The 21,866-nt window shown below is 42.3% G+C and overlaps 1 protein-coding gene across 1 annotated transcript in view; it reads right to left on the reverse strand.

Moving 5' to 3' along the window:
• Window positions 1-21,866, reverse strand: part of LOC130869283 (nuclear autoantigen Sp-100-like) — a 104,892-nt gene that overhangs the window by 28,972 nt on the left and 54,054 nt on the right. Inside the window, exons 12-20 of the mRNA XM_057761285.1 lie at window positions 20,562-20,605; window positions 18,981-19,149; window positions 18,018-18,092; window positions 15,217-15,282; window positions 13,445-13,510; window positions 11,745-11,885; window positions 11,271-11,351; window positions 4,049-4,195; window positions 2,906-2,977 (exon numbers count right to left, since the gene is read on the reverse strand). Coding sequence (XP_057617268.1) covers window positions 2,906-2,977; window positions 4,049-4,195; window positions 11,271-11,351; window positions 11,745-11,885; window positions 13,445-13,510; window positions 15,217-15,282; window positions 18,018-18,092; window positions 18,981-19,149; window positions 20,562-20,605 — 861 coding nt within the window. The remainder of the gene's footprint in view (window positions 1-2,905; window positions 2,978-4,048; window positions 4,196-11,270; window positions 11,352-11,744; window positions 11,886-13,444; window positions 13,511-15,216; window positions 15,283-18,017; window positions 18,093-18,980; window positions 19,150-20,561; window positions 20,606-21,866) is intronic.

Raw genomic sequence — 21,866 nt, forward strand, 5'->3', positions numbered from 1 at the left:
TGTCACTTCCATATTGCCTCCCTCATTGCTTCTTTCTCTCCCCTTTGCTGTGGACACCACCCCACCCCACACCTGTCTCACAGCGTGTTCTCTAGCTTGTATGGCCCACATTTCTCATGTTGCTCTTTATCATCTCCTGCGCATATCTTATTCTGTCTGCTTCTCTATGCTCATAATTCTGGATCTTTTATTGTTGAGGTGACTTTGTTTCTACTTCCATCTCTGTCTTGATAGGGTTACTGTTGCTATGATGAAACGCCATAACCAAAAGGAACTTGGAGACATACAGGTATTTGGCTTACACTTCCACATCATTGTTCATCATGGAAGGAAGTCAAGACAGAAAGTCAAACAGGGAACCTGGAGCAGGAGAACGGATATGCAGAAGCCGTGGAGGAGTGCTGTTTACTATCCTGCTTCTCATGAATTGCTTAGCTTGGTTTCCTAATGAACCCAGGACCATCATTCTTAGTTATATAAGGTTTTGATACATTCATCTGAATGTTCTGGACTCCTGACTACCTCTTTGGATTCTGACCATGGAAACACAGCTTTCTTTTTCCTGTTATACACAATGGTCACTAACTGTGAAACACATGGGTTGCTAGATCTCAGTATTACCTTTTTTTAAAAACTCTTACAATTTATACATTACTTTCCTCTAGTAACAGGAATAGCAAGAGTTAGCCGACCTTAATTTCAAGGCTGTTAAGATCTTGCTAAAAATACATTGAGATAGTATAATATAATCTAACTAGGCGGTAAAGGACATCTATCAAAAACTATGCTAAATTTGACAAAGGTTGATCAGAGATTTTTATTTGTGTCTATAATTACAATGCTAGGTTAGTTGTATTTTGAGTCTTTCACAATTACAAATAACCCTAGGAATATAGAATCTTTGTGTTACTAGGTATCTCAGTCAGTGTTCTATTGCTGTTAAGAGACACCATGACCATGGCAACATTTACAATGAAAAACATTTAATTGGAGCTGGCTTACAGTTTCAGAGGTTTAGTCCATTATCATCATGGACCAATGGCAGCATGCAGGAAGACAGGGTGCTGGAGAAGTATCTGAGAGTTCCTCATTCGGATCAGCAGGCAACAGAAAGAGATACTGAGCCTTGCTTGAGCATGTGAAACACCAAAGTTCACCCCCTAGTGACATACTTCCTCCAACAAGGCCACACCTTCTAATCTGTGTCAAGTAGGCAATAACCAAACATTCAGATATTTGAGCCTTTGGGGGCAATTCATATTCAAATCACCACAGTAGGTGTGTCAGTGTGTGTAAAAAATACCATTACTTTGCTATTTATTTCTCCCACATCAGCAATATATAAGCATGTAAATTTAGTTGATGGATTTCAGCCTGCTAAACATGAGTTCATTGTCACTTCCTGCTTCCTACACTTTCTAAAATTAAAAAGGAGCTCCCAGGATAACTGGATATATACCAGCCATAACACTGAGAATGAAATGTATCTAGCCACAGTGGCCTTCAGTCATCAGATTGCTGACATCCTGAGGGCCAAGGCTGGGCATCATAATCTACACCTGATTCACGTCTTAGGTATTCCCAAGATTCCTCCCCAAAACTCAGTTCAGAAGAGGAGCTACTGTGTATTCCTGTAGGAAGAAGGAAAGTCCCAAACAGTTCTAGTCTGTGTTTGCCACAAAGCATAAGGACCTGAGTTCAGATCCCCAGTACTGTGTAAAAGTCTGGGTGCAGCAGTGAGCATCTATGATCCCAAAGCTGAGGAGATATAGACAGGAAGGTCCCTGAAGCCCACTCACCAGCCACCCTCACTGTATCAGTGAGTTCCAGGTTCAGTGTGATACCTTTGTCTCAAAATGAGGCAGAGAGATAGAAGATATTTAACATCAACTCCCGGCATCTACACATATGCACAAATAGAAACATGTATGAGTGTGTAGGAAGGCTCAATCCTGCCAAATTGAAGGGTAACTGGGGAGGGATAGTCCTGCCAGCCTGTGAGGGAGAGGACAGGTAGGGTTGGGTAATCCTGCAGCCTGTGTGAGAAGGGTAGGAGAGACCTGCAGTTTATTTGGGAGGCATAGAGACAATGCTGTCAGCAGGCCAACCTTGCCTTTATCTTAGCTGTTGGTCAAACTTGCTCCAGAAACTGTCCTCAACACTGGGGCTGGGACTGAGGCTGGGGCTGGGGCCAACTTTGCCCTGGTGGCCATTCTCTTCTGAGATCATATCTTAGACCTCATACCCTTTCTGAGGTTATTTGTGCACCATCTGCTTCCATTTCTGTTTCCTATGGAGTCTTGGGCATGGTGGGTGACAAAGCCAGTCTTTAAGGTCTCAGGGCCCTAGAAATGTGAAATGAAGTGACCTCTCCACCCAGGATCAACTTCATCTTCTTTACTTGGGTAAAAACTGTAACCCTAGGGTTCATACAGCAGGATAGGAGGCCGAAACAGCATCTGCGGAAGACTGTGGTCCAGCTAGCCTGGCATACATGTCAATCAATAAGAGGTTAGGTCTCAAACAAAGTGGAAGGTGAGGATAGGATGAGCACCTGAGATTGTCTTCTCTTTCTCTCTCTCTCTCTCTCTCTCTCTCTCTCTCTCTCTCTCTCTCTCTCTCTCTCTCTCTCTCTCTCCCACACACACACTCCTCACCCCTGTTTCTGTCATGTTAACAAATGGATGAGTATATCTATTAATAAGATCCATTGATTGACAAGACTAATCCTCAAAACTTTATGCAACGATTTTCCTGCACTTGTCAAAAGAATCAAGTAAAATTCAATGCACAGAACAGGTCTCAGGGATCCATCATACAGAACAGATTCAGAGCGAAACCCATTAAAAATGAATAGTTTGAAATCAGATGCCCATAGCCTATCTTGCTCCCTGGGCTTCCTTACTTGACTGGCAGGTGACTGAGGTGGATTCCTCTGAGCATCTGGGTCCATCATCAGAATTATCTCTGGTAAGGTCTGCACGAAGGAAAGAAAGAAAAGTCCCCTTAAGCATCTTAGTGTAGTAGAACTTTCTTTGGACCTCCAGCTCCCAAATAATGACACAGAGACTTCTTATTAATTATAAAAACTTGGCCTTAGCTTAGGCTTGTTCCCAACTAGCTCTTAAAACTTAAACTAACCTGTTTATATAAATCTACGCTCTGCCACATGGCTCATTGCCTCTCCCCAGTACAGTACATTTTACTTCCTCTTTATCTGGCTGGCAAATCCCCACCTCTCAGATTCTTCCCTGAGAGCCCATCTAAAGTCCTGCCTATCCTCTCCTGCCTAGCTATTGGCCATTCAGCTCTTATTAAACCAATCAAAACGTGCCTGAGTCAGGTGAGGTAAAAGAGAGACACATCTTCACCCAGTGTGATCAAATACACCACATCATCTTAGGGGTGACAGCAGGCTCACACAGCAGGGAACACCAGAGTTTGAACATTGATTAGGAAGACCCAAGCAGTTAACTCAATGCTGCACACTGTTCTTTGCAAGGCTATTAGTTCAAGGCTGAACCAACAACTGACCGAACTGTCATAGAGATGGTCTCTCCTAGCAACTGACAAACATCTTGTCTGTACCCTCATTCTGGTTCTCACTTCCCCACACCCTCACCTTCCTCTTTTTCACTCCTTTGCTCCTTAGCTTTCTTCTTGGCTCTGTTCATCCTCCTGTTCTTCATCTGTACCCAGCGATAGACCTCTTGGTCCTTGGTGTGCTTCCCTGCCCATCTCTTCTCACACATATTTTGGTTCCCTGATATTCTTTCTATCTTCTTAACTCTACCGACCCTCCCCCTACCACATACACCTGCCTTCTCTTAATTTAGAAAAGAAAGCCTGGCCTCACCATTTATTAGCCTCCTTTACTCATTTCTGCCTTTAATTTCCCCACCTCCTTCTGCTAAGGTGGATGTTAGCTTTGGTGGGCCTCTTTCCCTTCCTGCCTCCACCTGGCTACCTGCACTGCCCCAAAGGACCCTGATGACTTGTCTAAGCCTCTTGCTTGGAAATCTGTAGCAGTTACAGCAGTCCTCCTTACCTATTATCTCAGAGGCCTGATTGTGGTCGGTCCTTGCATGGGTCTGTTGTTCATCCTCCAAAAAATATGAAGAATTTTCTTGCTTTATATTTTCCATAGGCACAGAAGAGGGGCTAGTGTGGATCCCAAGGCTGGGTATCGCTTTTCCTGGTCCAAATTACAGTGAATAAGTTATTTTCAGGGACTGAGGAGTCAGTTCAGGCTGTAAAGTGCTGTGCAAGCATAAGTTTGATTCCCAGGATCCACGTAAAAATGACCCCTAAAGTGGCATCCATTTGCAATCCCAGCACTCTGGAGATGGAGACAGGTGGATCCCAGAGCATCACCGGCCAGACAGATAGTCTAGACTAGTCAGCGAGGTCCAGGACAAAAATAAAAAGTGCATGATAACTGCAAAGTACAACACAACCAGAGGCTGACCTCTGGCCTCAGCACACACATGCACACGTGCACATGCAGACCAGTACACACGTATGCACACAAACATACACATATACACTCAAAGAATTTTCATTTGACTCCCTAGAAGATCATTTTGAATACATGATTAACCCTATCCCCCCAATCTCCCTCCCACTGTGCTCTTCCCTTCCCTTCTACCCAATGAATCCTTGGAGAGGTAGTTGGTTTTGATATTGTAAAAATAAAAATTAACTAGGCAAGGCTGGACACACTTGTGGTCCCGGCACTTTGAATGCTAAGACGGGAGGAATGGTAAGTACAAGGGCAACCTAGGCTACATAGCAAGACTCTCTTTCAAAAAAATAAAGAAAAAAAAATAAAATTTTAACTGCAGATTAACATTCATATATAAAAGTGGCATTTAAATGATTGCGAAGAGAAGCTATCACTTAGATTAAAAAAAAGCAGATGACCAACACCCCAGAGGCCTCTGGGTCACTCATTCCACCGTACTGAACATCATTCTTTTTTGTTGTTGTTGTTTTTTTGAGACAGGATTTCTCTGTAGCTTTGGAGCCTGTCCTAGAACTTATTCTTGTAGACCAGGTTGGCCTTGAACTCACAGAGATAGGCCTGCCTCTGCCTCCCGAGCACTGGGATTAAAAGTGTGCACCACCACTGCCCGAATGTCATTCCTAAAGTTAACTATCATCTCCAGTTTCAAGATCTTGTTTATTTTACTACTTATGTAACCAGCATAAAATAAATCATAACCATGTTATCTTTTTTTCCCAAGGAAGTCAAATACTCCCAGATTTATATATGAATGTATGTGTGTATATCTAAGTAATACATGTGTTTGTGAGAGTCTTTTGTATAATTATTTTTGTTGTTATAGAAATATCCTGACTAATATGGGCAGTAATGGCACAGACCTTTAATCCCTGCGCTTGGGAGGCAAAGGCAGGTTGTTCTCTGAGTTCAAGGTCAGCTTAGCCTACAGAGAGAGTTCCAGGACAGCCATGGCTACACAAAGAAACCCTGTCTCAAAAAAACAGAAAAAAAAAGGAAAAAAGAAATATACTGATTTTCTCTGTTTTAATTATTTGGCTTTTAAAATAAACAGTCCTGGAAGCATTGGTTCTTATTTGGATTTTGGTCATTTGCTTTCAGACAGGATTGCATTGTAGCCCAGGCTTGCCTCAAACTACTTAGCCAAGGATGACCTAAAACACTTGATCTGCTATTCCTTTTCCTCCTCCTGAGTGCTGGGACTGAGGTTTGTGTATTACACCCAGCCTTTCCTGTGTCTATCCTCTCCTCTGCTGAGAGGATAATTGTTCAGCTCTGAGATATTTGTTTTCAATCTTAAGAGATTACATCCAACTGTTTCCCCATATCGCATGGTTTCCAGAACCAGCAGAGCCACAGACACAGGGCATAGCAAACGCAGGAGCCTACAGAGAGTAGGTGTGGTGGGATGTGGTGCTAGGGTAAGACAAGTGATGGGGACAGGAGCGTGGATGCCAACCTCCATTGTCACTCTGATGGTGCGGAGTGCTGAGAGCTGCAGAAGGCACTGGGCTCTAAAAGCCACATGAACTGGTTTGCACCTATTTTATTTTTGTGTAATGTAGGTGAGTGTTTTTCCTGTGTGGTAGTTTGTATATGCAGTTTCTGAAGAGGTTGGAAAAGGGTGTTTTTTTTTGGGTACCAGCTGCTAAAATGGTGCACCTTCTCATGTTGTTCTGGTCAAAACTCCAGAATTTTTTTTTTTTTTTAAAACCCCATCGACTGCTAAAAAGTCATTTACAACTATCCTAGACAATAATCTGAAAAGTTAACCATCACTTTACTTTTGCAGGATACCGTAAAGAAAACATCACCCCCATGACAGCGAAAAGCATTTCTAAAAAATGATGCCCCCTCTTCCAAAAAAGTTTGTCCTCAGGGCTGGGAACACTGTTTAGGGGTTGCTGATTATTACTTGTATCAGGTAGAGGGTTGGGGTCGAAACTACGTTTGTTAAAAAAAAAGGGGTTAATAATAGTGGGTAATAGAGTGAATACTTGTGAGCTATTATTTATGGATAATTTGCATTGGTATAGTTTTTTTGTATATTGATACAAGTTCAAATTATATTTGTTATTTCTGTTTATAATATTTGTACACCTATGCAAAGTTATTTTGTCAGATTGTATATACACATGTTTCTACCTCTGTTTAGGACATTTTGTATATTGATACTTTTAGGATATAATTTCATATTTCATTATATATTATTCTTACCTTTAAACAAGATACTTATACACTGTTTACATTTTGAGGTAATTGTCCTCATTTGCTGCACATTTGTTTGCAGATTATTTAATATTCTGACATAAAGTCTTAATTTTTAAGATATACAGGTATTAAATATTATAGGTTAATAGTTGTTTATGTTTGTGATATATACATACAGTCAGATTAATTAGGTTCTTTAGATACATAGAGATTGCATTCTGCCTACATAGGTAATCTTCAACCACTTCAAAGAGCTGTAGAATATGGCATTTAAATAGCTTAGGATTCTGTTGACATGAGACATGTTTGCTCTTGACAGCAGCAGTCTATTCTCGAGAGAATGTTGAGCACCAAAGACACTCCACTATGAGTTTGTTTTCTTCTTGGCACAATTGACTTTTGGGCAAGAAACTGACAATACCTCAAGCACTGACAAAGTACATGGTATCCAAAAATGGATAAGCAGGAAAAAACAAAACAAAACAAAACAAGAAAAAGACTGTCAAATCTTGCCAAGACAGGATAAGAAGGCTCTAAAAAATTTCCTGCCTCGTCCTGGAACTAGCTCTTGTAGACCAGGCTGACCTCAAACTTACAGAGATCTGCCTGCCTCTGCCTCTCCAGTGCTTGAATTAAAGGTCTAGGCCACTACTGCCCAGTTTAGTTTCCTTTCTTATAGCCCAGACCCACCTTCCTAGGGACAGCACTGCCCACTGATGGGGCCCACTCCCACATCAACTAGCAGTCAAAAAAATGTCCTACAGACACGGCCATTGACCATTCTGATAGAAGCAGTCCTTCCACTAAGATTCTCTCTTCCGAGTGGGTCAAGTTGATGCATGAAGCAAACTGTGACAGGAGGCAGTCTTCACTTTTCATCAGTTATGTTGAAGTTCTTGATTCTCCGCCATGGAGAAACTCAAACTAGATCCAGGGGAAAGGTCTCCTTTTCTTCCCATGTCCCCTGAATTTCTCTTCTTTTTTATGCTGCCTTAACATCACTACCTAGAGCAGCCGTTCTCAGCATGTAGGCCACGGCCCCTTCAGCAAACCTCTGTCTCCAACGACATTTGCATTACAATTCATAAAGGTAGAAAAATTACAGTTATGAAGTAGCAACGAAAATAATGATATGGTTGGGGGTCATCACAACATAAGGAATTGGATTAAGGGGTCATGGTGTTAGGGAGGTTGAGAACCTCTGTCCTAGAGGCTAGAGAGACTGTTCAATGACTTAGGGCATATGCTGAAGAATGAAGGTTCATTTCCCAGTATTCTCATGGCATTTCCCAAACCACTCTAACTCCAATCCCAAAGGATCCGATGCCTTCTTCTGTCTCCGGGACACCAGGCATGCACATGGTGTGCACACACACATGCACACAAACAGGGCCCCAGACCTCAGCACAACTGACTCCATGGTGGAAGTCCCAATCAGGCTTTAAAACTCAGCACATAGACAGCACCACCTGCCAAAACAAAAACCTAATCCATTACAGTTTTTCATTCTGGGGAAACTTATAAATGTACTAAACTTAGTTTTTGGCTTCTGTGGTTCTACTTCTGGATAACTCTTCTTGTTAACTGAAGCATGTCAACCCAGGATATGGCTTTTGTGCTTTAGAATTCACCCTGAGAAAGTCTCTGGGCTACACAAGGAACCTGAACATACGATGTAGTTGCCGGTTGGCTAATAAAGATTTTCTATTGGCTTAAAAAAAAATTTCCTGCCTCTAAAAATGATCTGTCAGTTACGCTAGGCCTTAGCCAAAGTTGGTTGCTTCAAATGAGACTTTGGGTGACTGCTCAGGTAGCTAATTGTCTTTATTATATTCTGCTCGCTTTGGAAGCTGTTTGATTGCAATTCCTGCCTACTCAAGTATTATTATCTCCCTTCTCAGGCCTTCGATGGGGTTGAAAATTAGTAATTGTAGTTACCTTCCTCTTATGATTTAGCCAAGCTTATTTCCGATGCAAGATTTAGACTCCTTGAAATAGAATGTTTATTAAAACATTTGTCATGTATTCCTTGCTTAATATTGCTTATGTAGTTTGTAATTTTATACTTGATATCTGTTCCTATTGTATATAGTTTTGTATTGGGTTTGGATTGCTCTTATTTAGACAAAAGGGGGAGATGATGAGGAAAACCTTGTTCAGTTATCTTTAAGAGGTGGAGCCCAGTTAAGGCATGGTTTTCTGGGATGGGGGGTGGGGGTGGGGGACATGTGCACCTTCCAGGTGTGCTCTCTCTGTGCCCTTTCCCAAGATGCACTGCTGTGCTTGGATTTCTCGTTTCCTGTTTCATGAGTTTTCCCCTTATAATAAATAAAAATATAACTGTTTTAGCCTTAGCTAGACTGGTTATTTCAACACTAAAAAGGCCGCTGCATGAGAATTTTATATCCAAGTGAACTGCTGTCTCTGAGTACAGGCCACAGCTGATCTGGGCTAAAGGAAGATGGGTGCCCGTGCTGTAAGGGCCAGGAATTCTATAATAAACGTTGGGAAAGTTGTAATTAAATAAGTGCCAAATAAGGCGAGAGAAGCTCTAAGTCACTAGGGGGTCGGGTGAGGGGCATCTGCTACATTACTGAACAGAAGATGCCTAAACAACCTGTACATAGAGACCTCCTTTGGGTCTTTGGAAGGGTTGGGGTGGAAAGCATGAAAGGAAACAGAAAAAAATGTTTACTATTCTAGAAAAGCAGAGAATAAATGTAAAAATGGAGAAAACTGGTTTGAAAGTAATTCAGTAATTATCCCCCAACCCAGCCCTCCCCCTCATCAGACTGAACATCTGTATGCATGAAAATACCTAATGTCTAAGGGAACCAGGTGAGTGGTGACCCCAGCCACCTAGATGAGGCAAGAAAATAAGAAAAGATACATTGAGGTTGGCAGAGGGCAACTTTAAACAGTCTCTAACCCCAAGCAATACAGCATGGAGAGAGATGCCTTCCAGGTAAAGGCAGCAAAGAAAAACCAAGAACCAAGTTTGACTTTGGACCTCAATGCTGGTGCTGCCTCAGTAAACTTAATACTAAGCAGGCCCCTATGAGGTCCAAGCCAGTACCTGTGACGTGAGTCTCCAAGCCTGCTACGCCATATAATCCTAGGCTCTTGAACAATGGCTTGCCTCAAAATCTAGACCTATTTCCTTTGTAAAGGAATAGGGAAAGAAGAGCCTTGAAGATAAAACAGAAAGCTTTCCAAATGTGTAGAAAGTTGTAAATGTCCAGGTAGAAGACAGAAGGTATCCAGTTTGACTTAAGACAAGTCACAACAAATGAGGTTGAATTCATAATTAAAAATCATATGTTTATGGAAAAGGACCCAGATAAGATGTCTTGCTAAACTAAAAGTCAGAATTTATATTGCAATTATAACTAAACACCGTAGGCAGGAACTTAGCCAGCATCCATATTCCATAGTGAAAAACTTTCCCATTCTTTACAAAAGGATGCCCAACCTCAATGTTCCTATTCAATAGGACTATGGATAACCATGGGACCGCAAGATTGCCCAGCACCATGGTTAGGGAACAAAAAACTCCACTGAGATGTCACCTCACACTGGTTAGAATGGCCATCACCAAAAAGACAAGCGAGAGGAAGTGTTGGTGTTGTCGTGGAGAAACGGAGACCCTGTATGTGTGAGTGGGGTGTAAGTGCCTACAGCCATTAGGATAAAACAGCACGGAGTTTCCTCAAAAACAACTGAAAATAGACCCATCATGTGATTAGACAGTCCTCTCACCTGCTCACAGAACTCGGGGATTAAAATCAGTCTGTTAACGAGACACCTGCACCTGTTACAGCTGGACAAACTCCACGTATGGAGTCAGCGTGAACAGCTGCCAGCATCTGGAGAGACTGTGGTGTTCACACGGGAGAGACTCCCAGACAGTCTTAAAATGAAGGAGACCGCATCAGCGGAGACAACATGGATGAGCAAGAACACAGCATGAAGCAAGCCAGGCCCAGAAGACCTAGAGCTACACGATTTCATGTTAGGTGGCACGGGAAGGGGTCCGACGCAGAAGGAGCAAAGTAAGACTGTGGAGGGGGCCGAGGCCATAGTGGACATAAAAGTTCAGTCAGGAAGAATAAGTTCAAGACGTCCCTTATACAACACAGTAAGACTAACAATATATTGAGTTCTCAAGAAATTGCTGAGGTCATACATTTTAAATATTCTTCCCATGAAAATTTTCTGAGGTAATAGACATACCTTGATGCAGCCACTTCACAGTGCATGTGTAAAACAGCATGCTGCCTCTGAGATGAAGTGCTTGTGTGTGGGTGCGTGCGTGTGTGTGTGTGTGTGTGTAGCGCTAGAATTGGACCAACGACCTCACACATGCTAGACAAGCATTCCACCACTGAGCTACACTCCCAACTCCAAAAATACATGACACTTTTTTCAATAGTCAAGTTTGAAAATGATTAAGATTTTTTAAACAAACCAAACAAAGCTCTACCAAGCACCTACAGACCACCTGACAGACAAATCCAGGAAGGTAAACAATAGTTACTTTCGTTGCTGCAGGGCAGTGGGATGTGAGGCTCCAGGCCTGCATCTCTGTCACTCAGTTGGACTTTTAGTTCACAGGACTCTGAAGATGGAAAGGCCACAGGTGAGATCCCAAGAGCCTTGCTCTTTCCCAGTGTCCGCCTTCATCCCTCACCCTGATCTCATCTCTCGTTCCTACTTCTGCCCCATCGGCACATGTGGCCACCCCACCCTGGAAGGTGTTTGTGCTTTGTGACTCCCTAGCCAACCCCTCTGACTCTTGTTTCTTAACTTTTCTTTTCCCTGGTAAGACTTTTCCAACTCTTTCCCTCTAGGGTTTATTTTTCTAACAGTCCCCTCCAGGTCTCAACAGTGCATCAAGAGTTCTCTTTGCTTCTTTGTGCCTAAGCAGTTTTCTTCTTGTATCAGACACCAGTGCCTTCCTCTGCTCCCTCCCAGAGCTTGGCCCTTCATGCTCATATTCAGTCCATCTTACCCTCTGGCTCAGAACCTGGGCCTGGCGGTCTGGCTGCTTGGGGCCTTTGCAGTCCATCAATGTTGTCGCCGGTGGTATCTTCTTTCACGTCTACTATTTCATAGAGGTCTTCTGAGAGTCCATTTTCAGATAAACTTACAACTGAAACAGATTTTGTTTTGTAAGTATTTTATTTGCCCATCATATTAGGATCCAATAGAAAGAGAGAGATCTCTCTAAGCCCCGAAGACTGAGAGACACAGAGACAGAGAGGATTGAGAACAGGGGAGGGACTGAAGGAGCCTAGCAGGTAATGACAGGGTGATTAGGGTTGCAGCAGGGTTGGGCTGCAGGAGGGATGTGGAGCCATGGAGGGTGGTGCTGCTGCATCTGCTGCCAAACTGAGAACCAAGATAGGGATGGAGGAAGCCTGGGCTTTGCTGTCTCTATTCTCTAAATGCTTTTGCAAGTGCCTCTCCTGTCAGAAATTCTGCAGGAAGCTGGCTAGAAAAGGAACTTGTCAAGAAAGAAAGCAGAGACCTGAGGCCAGAGGTAATGGTCTGGGTAGGGAAAGAGTTCCAGAGCAAACAAATTCAGGGCTGATGTCCTCTCTTCTCTTACAGAAAACCTCCCTTGCCCATGGTGGATTCTGTCTGTCCTGCCCCACCAACCTCAATGGTATGATGTGAACAAATAATACAATATACAGTACAGTTTCATGGTTTTCATTTAATATTTTCTCCACAAAGTTAAATTAGAGAAAATAATTGAATTGAAAAGTTAATTATAGAAGACTTAACATGCAATGTGGACCTGGGTGCACACTTTCTGTCACAATCCATAGTGGTTAGACCCCATGCTTTTTTAGGGCCGTGGGCGTGAGTACAGTCCTAGCCCCATTTGTGTCCATCACAGCCATTGTCTCTGCTGGGTCAGACTATTGGACACATACATTGGTGTCTAATTGTTCACCCTGTGGTTCATCTGGGTGGTGGGTTGATATTTCTGTGTCTTCATCAATCCCTGTCAATGACATTGTTAGGATGCCATTACCAGGGAGGGTTGCTCCAGACCACACAGACTCACCAAGAATTCACTTGTTTCTCTTGCATCCTTTCTCCCCCTGCATCTGGTCCCTCTACTCATCCCTAACCACAATCCCACCCTCTCAGTGTTTCTTATTCCCATACTGTGCATTTGCAGAAGAACAATAAACAATACAGACTCATATATTGCTATAGTCTCAAATGTTAAAAATTTTGAATGAAAGATTTTAAGATATATAACAATTATTTCAGAGGTAACCCTGGAAAGAGATGTCACAGTGGTCAAGAGCACTTGCTGGTCATATGAAGGACCTGGGTATGGTTATCAGAACCCACATGATGGCTTACAACTGTTTGTAAAATCGGTTTCAGGCAATCTGACACCCTCTGGCTGCCTCTGAGGGCACCAGGGACATACATGGTGTGTATATATATATATATGTGTGTGTGTGTGTGTGTGTGTGTGTGTGTGTATGTGTGTGTATCACCCACAGAGATAAAACAAAAATAAGTAAATCTTTGTAAGCATTTTAAAATGAAGTGTTAATCTTAAGAAATCTCTTCTTAAATGACATATCCCACCTGAAATCCTCACAGTAACCCTTCAAAGTGCCAGAGAGGTGTTTGCAAAGATGAATCATGGAATAAAAAAAATAAATACTATTGCATACATACCACTGGGAATCTGAGGGTTGGAGAATTGGCAATTCTCAGTTTGGGTTCCCTGGGTACTTCTCCAGCCTGAGGAATAATGGATTTCATAGTGAGTATCCATGTTAGACATCCTGAGAGAAGAAATCCAATTTATGCAGTGTGAGAAGCTTAGATTCTGGAAGCAGGTACAATTGACACTGATGATTGAATCAGTAACAACAACAAGAAACAAGTGACATACAACAGAGATGAAGTACCAAACACGAGTATTGACACTCTTCCATGACATCACGACGTCCATCTGGAGCCTGGACCACAGTTACATCCCTTTTATAGGAGATGACTCCAGGGCCCAGAGAGGATAGATAACCTGTCTGGGATCACAGAGGCAGAATTTGAACCCAGACATTTCTAATCTGCCAGGACCTTAATGCATAATTGAATCTTAACACTTAGTTGGGTAAAAGATTAGATCCCATGAAATGAACTTTTTACCTTTTGAAAATGTAGTAATACATTATCATTTTAAAGTCATTCAGAAGATAATTGCAAGAATACCTGTATTAATATATTAGAAAAGGCTATAATATTCTTACTCATAATCATTATTATAGTGATAGTTGTTTATAATTGTAATTTAATTAAAAGTTCTGTTTATAAGCATGATATTATAATATTATAATCAATGCCTTGAATTTAGAATATTCTAAATAAGCAATAGTTTAAATATCTATTATATTAAGGAAGGACAATGGTCTAATTAAAATATCAAAGGGATCCAGGCCATGGTACTGCAGACCTTTAATCCCAGCAAACAGAAGGTAGAGGCAGGTGGATCTCTGAGTTCTAAGCCAGCCTTTTCTACAGAACACATTCCAGGACAGCCAAGGGCTACAGGGAGAAACCCTCTCTCGGAAAATCAAATTAAATCAATCAATCAAGCAAGCAATCATTACGTCAATACATCAAAGCTTTCTCCCCCAGTGGTCTATCTTCCCTGGAGAGGGGCTCTCAAGCTGTTACCCTGGTAACAAGTGGAGGTATCATTTGGGAGGTCCAGTTGTGTCATGATCGTATGAGCTGAACGCAGAGGGGAAAATTCACTGCCTCCCTGATGTTCATGTTCATCATCCTTCTCTAAGCCCCACTGGACAGAGGATCTGAACATGTAGGCCATGTCTAGTCAGTCAAGCAAGCCACAGACAGACAGGTGTGAATTCCAGAATATGAGTGACATATTCAGGAGACAAAACTTTCCTAGTCAAACCTGAGGACCAAGACACTGATATTTAAACCCTGAACTGGAAAAGATACAGATGCAGAAAATGTCGTGGACATCAGAAACACGAGGAAAGAACACCCCGTGTGAGGTGTGTGGGCTGGTTTTGTTTTGTCAGTGAAACAAGATAGGATCATGTAGGAAGAAGAACTCAAAATTGAGACAAATTTCTCCATTGGATTGGCCTGTAGACAAATCTGCAGGGATATTTTCTTGACTGATGATTGACATTACACCATGGGAAGGTGTCACCCCTGTATGGGTGGTCCTCAGATATAAGAATGCAAGCCATGGGAGCAAGCCAGTAAGCAGCGTTCCTCCATGACCTCTGCTTCAGTCCCTGCCTCAAGTTCCTATCCTGATGTCCCTTCCTGGTGGACTATAAACTGTAAGATGAAGTAAACCTTTTCCTCCCCACAGTGCTTTAGGTCATGGGGTTTCATCACAGCAACAGAAAGCAAACGAGTTCACATGGGAGGAGACAGCAATGTTAACAGAGTCAACGAGAACAGACCATCAGATGAGGAGGGACCTGAGGGTGACCAGGTCAGGCTTTCTTGAGAGCAGCTGTCACCGGGTCCTAAGGAACAAAAATCAGATGTTTGTTGTGATACAAAGGCTGAAGGAGCCCTTGAAGCCCATCTGGAGCTGAGAAGCTCGCCATGATTTTTGAGGTCAGACTCAGGTCTATTCTCATAGGTTGTAAGGGTCAGCTCTGACTGAGAAAGCACTGCCTGGGTCACCCTAGCACCTGATGGTGACATGTCTTCATATCCATGTTTATAGCATGCCTGCACGTGTCCCCGGAGCTTCCCTGCCCAGAGACCTTACCTGAGTTTCTAGCAGTCTCTGGACCACCTCTCTTCATACAACGGTCTCCCCATATATATCTGATGGCTCGTCCCTGCTGGTCTTCTCACGAGGACTCAGGAACAGCCTGTCTCCATTCCCTCCCAATCCTGCTATTCCTTCCTGTATTTTCCTTCTCTATTTCCCCTACTTCTGTTTCATGTTTTCCATGACATTAGCAGCACACAGTCAAGAACACAGACTCTGCCTCCTGAGTGCCTGGATTCTTGCTTTTCATATGCCCCTGTGAACACTCCACACACAGTCTCTCTCAAGACTAGCTTCCTCTTCTATAAACTGGGCATCTGAATGATACCAATATTTTATACCAGCTGGGGTAGAGGGCAACATGTGTTTGATGCTAACCAAAGCAAGAAAATAGCAACATGGATCCTTCTCCCATTGTCTGTTATTCTTTCCGCTCTCATTCATCTCCTTCCCTCTTCCTTTCTCTGTCTCAAAGAATCTGTGTGTCCTTCCCACACCTCTACCACTCTCTTGCTGTGTGTCTTCCTCTATCTATCTTTCTTCTGCAATATTGTTGCTCTCAAACAACATTTCTCGTGTTTGAATCCATCTCTTCTATCATTAAGTGTGACAATGTGACATAAGAAGAAATGGTAGTTTTGGTCTTCATTCCCTGTTTCTGGCCAGAGCTCCTCAAATTCTGGGTGAGTTCCAAGTGATTAAGGTGAAAAGAGAGTCAGTCTACCCTTGAGCATAGCTGGCCTTCCTCAGTAACACCGCAGTGCACATTACAGAGGTAAAGTTTGGAAAGTCCTTAGGAATGGAGTGCTGGCTGCCAGGGGAACAAAACATGATGACAGCGTGGGAACCCTGACCTCCAAGGTGAGAAGACCTAGAAGTTGACTTGATAATATGGCTACTGATTTTATTCACCATGCCTGTATGATGGAACTTTTATTAAATATCCTATGAGACTATGTTCAGAGAGATTTGGGGTTGGCAAACTCCATAGTGCAGGAAGGGTGGTGTGCCCCAGGAAGACAATAGAGTGTTGTGTTCTCTCCCCACTATTCCTTGGGGTGTCCCTCTCCCATGTGGTTATTGTTCATGTGCGTATGTGTGCAGAGAACAGAGGATGACCTTGGGTATCATTTTTCAGGTGGCATCAACCTCCTTTTATAGAGATGGAGTCTCTCACTGGACTAAACCTTATCAGTTTTCCTGGGCATTGATCTCAAGGGAGCAGCCTGTCTCTGCCTCCCTGGTACTAGGATTATAGCTCCTGCCCCTGTGTCTTGAGCTATTCTTTTTACACGAGTTTAGGGGATCAAACTCAAGCCCTGTGCTTGTATGCACTTTGACACCTGAGTCATCTCCCCAACTCCTCTCACCCTAGCTGACTATTTTTGAGGTATGACTTTTCTAATGGATTGTAAGTTAACATTCTCCTGAAGTTCATGAGCTATGCTAACAGTTCTGTAGCCTGAGGGGCCATGGCAACCTCTGATCTATGTTCACTTGAGCAGAAGCACAGATCACATCCCAGCATTTGTAACCAGTCTCTGAAGTAGGGAGGCCCTGAACATTTTATCTGAATTTAATTAAATACTGGTGTCTGGAGAGTTGGTTGGTGTGGAAAAACTTCAATCACCATGCATCTGGTGTCAGAGACCAGTGCATGTAAGGGCAGGACAAATCACGACATCTCTCTTACAGAGCTTTTCCTCTTTGATGTCACCGTGGACCACACTGCTTCATCTTTCACAGTTCCATACTGGTCACCTCCTTCAGAAGCTTCTCTAAGTCACAATTATTTCTGAGTAGTCAGTCTCTTTCAATCTGTCTAATAACATTGGGTTCAGGTTCCTTCATCATGGGTATCAGGCTGCCTGTCTGCTGCCATGGTTGCTCTGCCAGTATCCTCCATCCCACTAGAGGCTGGTCAGCTTGGATCTCAAGCGCCTCCTCCTTCCACAACTCATGTTCTAGAGGTTTGCCCCTCAGAATGGCACTACTGGGTGTTGCTTTTACCTTTAATAGGCAGAGCTGAGCTGAAGAAACTTAGATCACTGAGGTGTATCCTTGAAGGACACAGGAACATCCACTCCTTATTGCTTCCAGGTCACCATGAAGCAAACAGCCTTGCTTCTCCCAATCCCTTCCTTTGGTGTCATGCCCACCATAACAAATGAGGTCAAACCATCTGGGCTGAAGTTCCTAACATCATGAACTGAAATTAATTGACTTCTCAGGTATCTGTTTTGTTTTTGAGGGAGTTTTGTTACGTACAATTGGTTGTTCTCAAACTCATTCCTTCAGCCTCAGAATTCGAGTGCGCAGCTTCTCCTGGGTAATTTGTCCCGGTACAGGAAAGGTAACACCAGGTTCATACCCACTCCCATTACTGCTTTCTGTTTTTCCCCAAGTCACATTCCGCTAAGGATCACCTTTACTTGCTGGTCTCTGTGGCAATAATAACCTCTCTCCAGGTATAGTTACCTTGTTCAACACTGAGCTGTGAGTTCGGATACCTTCTATCGATTTCTTCGGACCACAATTGGTTCTGTGGTAAGACTGAAATGAGAGGGAGATGGAAGAAGAGGAGGAGCCATTAGAGATCTCTAGCAGGGACAAGGGGCAGCATTTCTGCATTACACATTTAGGAGTTTCCAGTCTTGCCATCACTCCAACTTCAGTGTGTCCAACATGACAAAGTTCACCCAGCATGTCCTGGGACAGAGAAGACTCCCACAGGGGAGACTTTATGCTTCCCAAACAAAAAGGAGACACTCAAGGTCAAGATTAAAAAAAAGTAGAAGACACATTTTCTGCTGTGTTCCTATTCCAGTATTCACAGGGCAGGGTAGGGGGATGTCAAAACAGAAAAAAAAAAAAAAAAAAAGAAGCTGAATATGGCTTCCAGTCTGTCACAACTGTAAGAAGAAAGGGGATCTTTCTTGGATGGAAGGTCTAGGATCTGGCACATACCAAAGGGAACTTGATGATGGGCAGGCTTTAAAGATGGACAAGATGGGGTTGAAGAACTGGCTCATACGTTGTTGATTTCTATGAGCATGTGGTGCTAAGCTAAGATGGATCCTGCAACCGAGAGTAGAGCTGTCACTCAAGGTGGGGGTAGTGAACCTGATGGACTCCTATGTATAATATTATAAGAGACACAGCAGGGCTACCCTACTGGGACTCAGTTCTTCCTGTCCTTTTCTCCATAGCCTGATGCTCATGGGGCTCTCATACCTAAATACCCAGCCTACCAGACCTCGGGAGGATGTGAGCTGTAGCTACTAGATATAAGAGTTGTGATGATACATAACATGTTAGTTTTAAAACTGCTATAGCTCAGATTGTGCTACACTGTATAAGACACATGATAGATGTTTAATATATGGTTATTGAGGGGAAATAAGGACTGTGATCTCCAAGGGTGATACTAAGCCCAATTACCATTTTTAAATCTTTCAAAAATGTGTTCCAAATCAGGGTATGCCTCCATATTTTGCTTACAGAACAATAACCCTAGAGCCTTCAGGTCATGTTTCTTTTCCAGTTCTTCCAAGACTCTGTAGACCACTTTTCGTAAAGGGATCAGGTTTCCATGGGATTCTTGAAAATCCTTTAAAGATATTTAATGGAGAAAATGTAAATGCAGACTTCCAGGTCACAGAAGAACCCTAGGAAACAATTGTAGTTAGTGCACCTCAGTCCGCAACAGACATATCTTCTAGTGAAAAGTTTTATATTTGCATGGCTACTTCATGAAACAAGTGCATATTTTCTCTGTGAAAATACTAGCTAGTGACTTTGAGCTCCAAGCATCATTTCTATGACATATAAGAAGGGCCACTTTCTGTAACAAAGGAACACTAGGGCTAAGGGTTTACAATGGGGCTGGTGAGATGGTTCAGTGGATTACAGGCACTTGTCACCAATCCTGATGGTCTGAGTTCAGTCAGTGGGGTTCAGATGGTGAAAGAGGAGAGCCAATTAGCCACAGGCCGTCCTCTGACTTCTACACATGCAGAGCAGCAGGCTCATACACACATGTGCACACAATACAAATATACACATACTTATAGATAAATAAGTAATAAATGCGTTTTTTAGAATGGAGAGACTAAAGATATGGTTCATTTTGAGAGTACTTGCTGCTCTTGCAGAGAACCCTAGTTTGGTTCCCAGAGTCCACACAACACCTCACAAACACCTGTAACTAAAAAACAAGGGATTTGGTGCTCTTTTGTGGGACACAAATGGTATGCACACATATACACAAGCAAAATACTTGTACACATAAAAATAAAAATAAAATAGGCGCATTCTCAAAAAATAACAACAAAAACCAGTTAGCTAACATGGCAGGTGGCCAATGCTGTCCTGTTAATCTGACACCACCTTTCCTCCTGTAGGAAACTAGATGTCCATTTCCTCTGACCGTGAACTCTACTGGAGGGCCAAATATTCATAAAGCAAAAATAAAAAGAAATAAAGGAGCTGATACAATGAGAGAACACTTGCAGAAATATTTACCTGATACATGACATTCCCCGGAAAGACAGATTTTAAACCTGAGTTCAGAATTCTGATGCACAATTCATGAATTTATTATTGTAACTAATATCTGTACAAAGTGCTATGAAAACTTTGTCAATAATCCTTTGTCAAAAATTGGGTCCAGGGCTGGAGAGCTGGCTCGTGGTTAAGAGCACGTGCTGCTCTTACAGAGGACCCAGGGTGATTCCCAGCACCCACATCAGGTGTCTCACAACTGCCTGTATCTCCTGTTCCAGGGAATCTGGAGATCTTGACTCAACTCTGTAGGCACCAGCACCTATGTGAATACACACACACACACACACGCAGAGAGGTGAAAACTTTGTTTAAAAATTAAATCCATCATTTTTTATTTTTTTTTAAAGTCCAATCTTAAATTAAACCGTCAGTCATCCAGTTTGGTTCAAGATATCAAAGTGTAACTTAATTTGGATTTTTTTTTTTCTGGGTCAGGATGTAAGAAACTTTACTTACTTCATACTGTTTATTGCTGATGACATTGTTGTCACGGAGGACCTCTAGGAAAGGAAATAAATCTTTTATTGCACCTGAAATGTCCAATTTAAATACTCTGAAAATCCGGAATATAGATTCTGTGTTCTCGTGTGCTGTGGACATCCTGGAGGGAAATACAATGGAGAAATGGTTATCAGGACTTGGACTACATGCGTGTGGAAATGAAAGAAAGACTATAAAGAACTAACACACATTAGATAGGTGGTCTTGAGTTAACCCCAATAAATAAAATGAGTTAAGCCCAATAAGTATCCACATTCTGGGTTCAAGTGAGAGAGAACCTGCCTTGCTATATAAGATGGAGAGAGATGGACAAGACTCCCAGCATCAACGTCTGACTTCTACACACATGTGCACAGTCATACATGTGCATCTGTAGACATAAGCCCTCACACATATGAATGTTTTTACATACATGCTTGTATACTGCACATCCACACACATACAAAAATAAAGTGAAACATAATATTAATTATGATTCAAAAATTCCACTACTACATGTTCCTGTACATGTGAGAAGGAATATTCTAAGCAGCTTATATGCTAATATTTCTAGTAGCATTATTGAGAGCAAAACTTAGGAACAGTGGAAATGTACTTTCATTGGAGGGTGGAAAAATAAACCTGAACAAGCTATACAATGAAATACTATTCCTCAATAAAAGGAAAAAAAGCTAATACATTCTGTGAGTGAATGGATCTCAAAAATAGTTTTTCTTAATAAAGGAAGCCAAACACAGGAGGTCACATAATGGATAATTCTATATCTATAAAATGCCCTGAAATTCTCTAGAGAGACAGATGTATGTGTGGTTGCATGGACTAATGGGACCAAGAATGGACTGTCCACAGCTCTGAGGGGTTCTTCATGGGATGGGTAAGGCCTAAGATCCAAACTTGGATTGTGCTGCTGGTTGCATGGCTCTGTAAAAGTCATTGGAATGTACATTAAAATAGGAAATTATATTGCAAGTAAATTATACTCATAAAACTGTCAAAAAATGTGAGAGTGGATATCCAAAAAGATGAGCAGATCATTAAAGGTGACAGGCTGCATTTTCTCCCCTCTGGAGCATGGGAAAAGGCAGATATTGTGAAGAACAAACACACATTGTATCCTAGCTGGTTTGGGTTTTAAAATTTTGGTTTTGTTTTTTTGTCAACTTAACACAAGCTAATTATCTGAAAAGAGGAACCTCAATTGAAAAAGAGAATGCCTCCTTCTGGACTGCCTGTAGGCAAGTCTGGGAAGAATTTTCTTGA

This window comes from Chionomys nivalis, chromosome 2 (assembly GCF_950005125.1).
Source record: "Chionomys nivalis chromosome 2, mChiNiv1.1, whole genome shotgun sequence".
Taxonomy (NCBI): Eukaryota; Metazoa; Chordata; class Mammalia; order Rodentia; family Cricetidae; genus Chionomys; species Chionomys nivalis.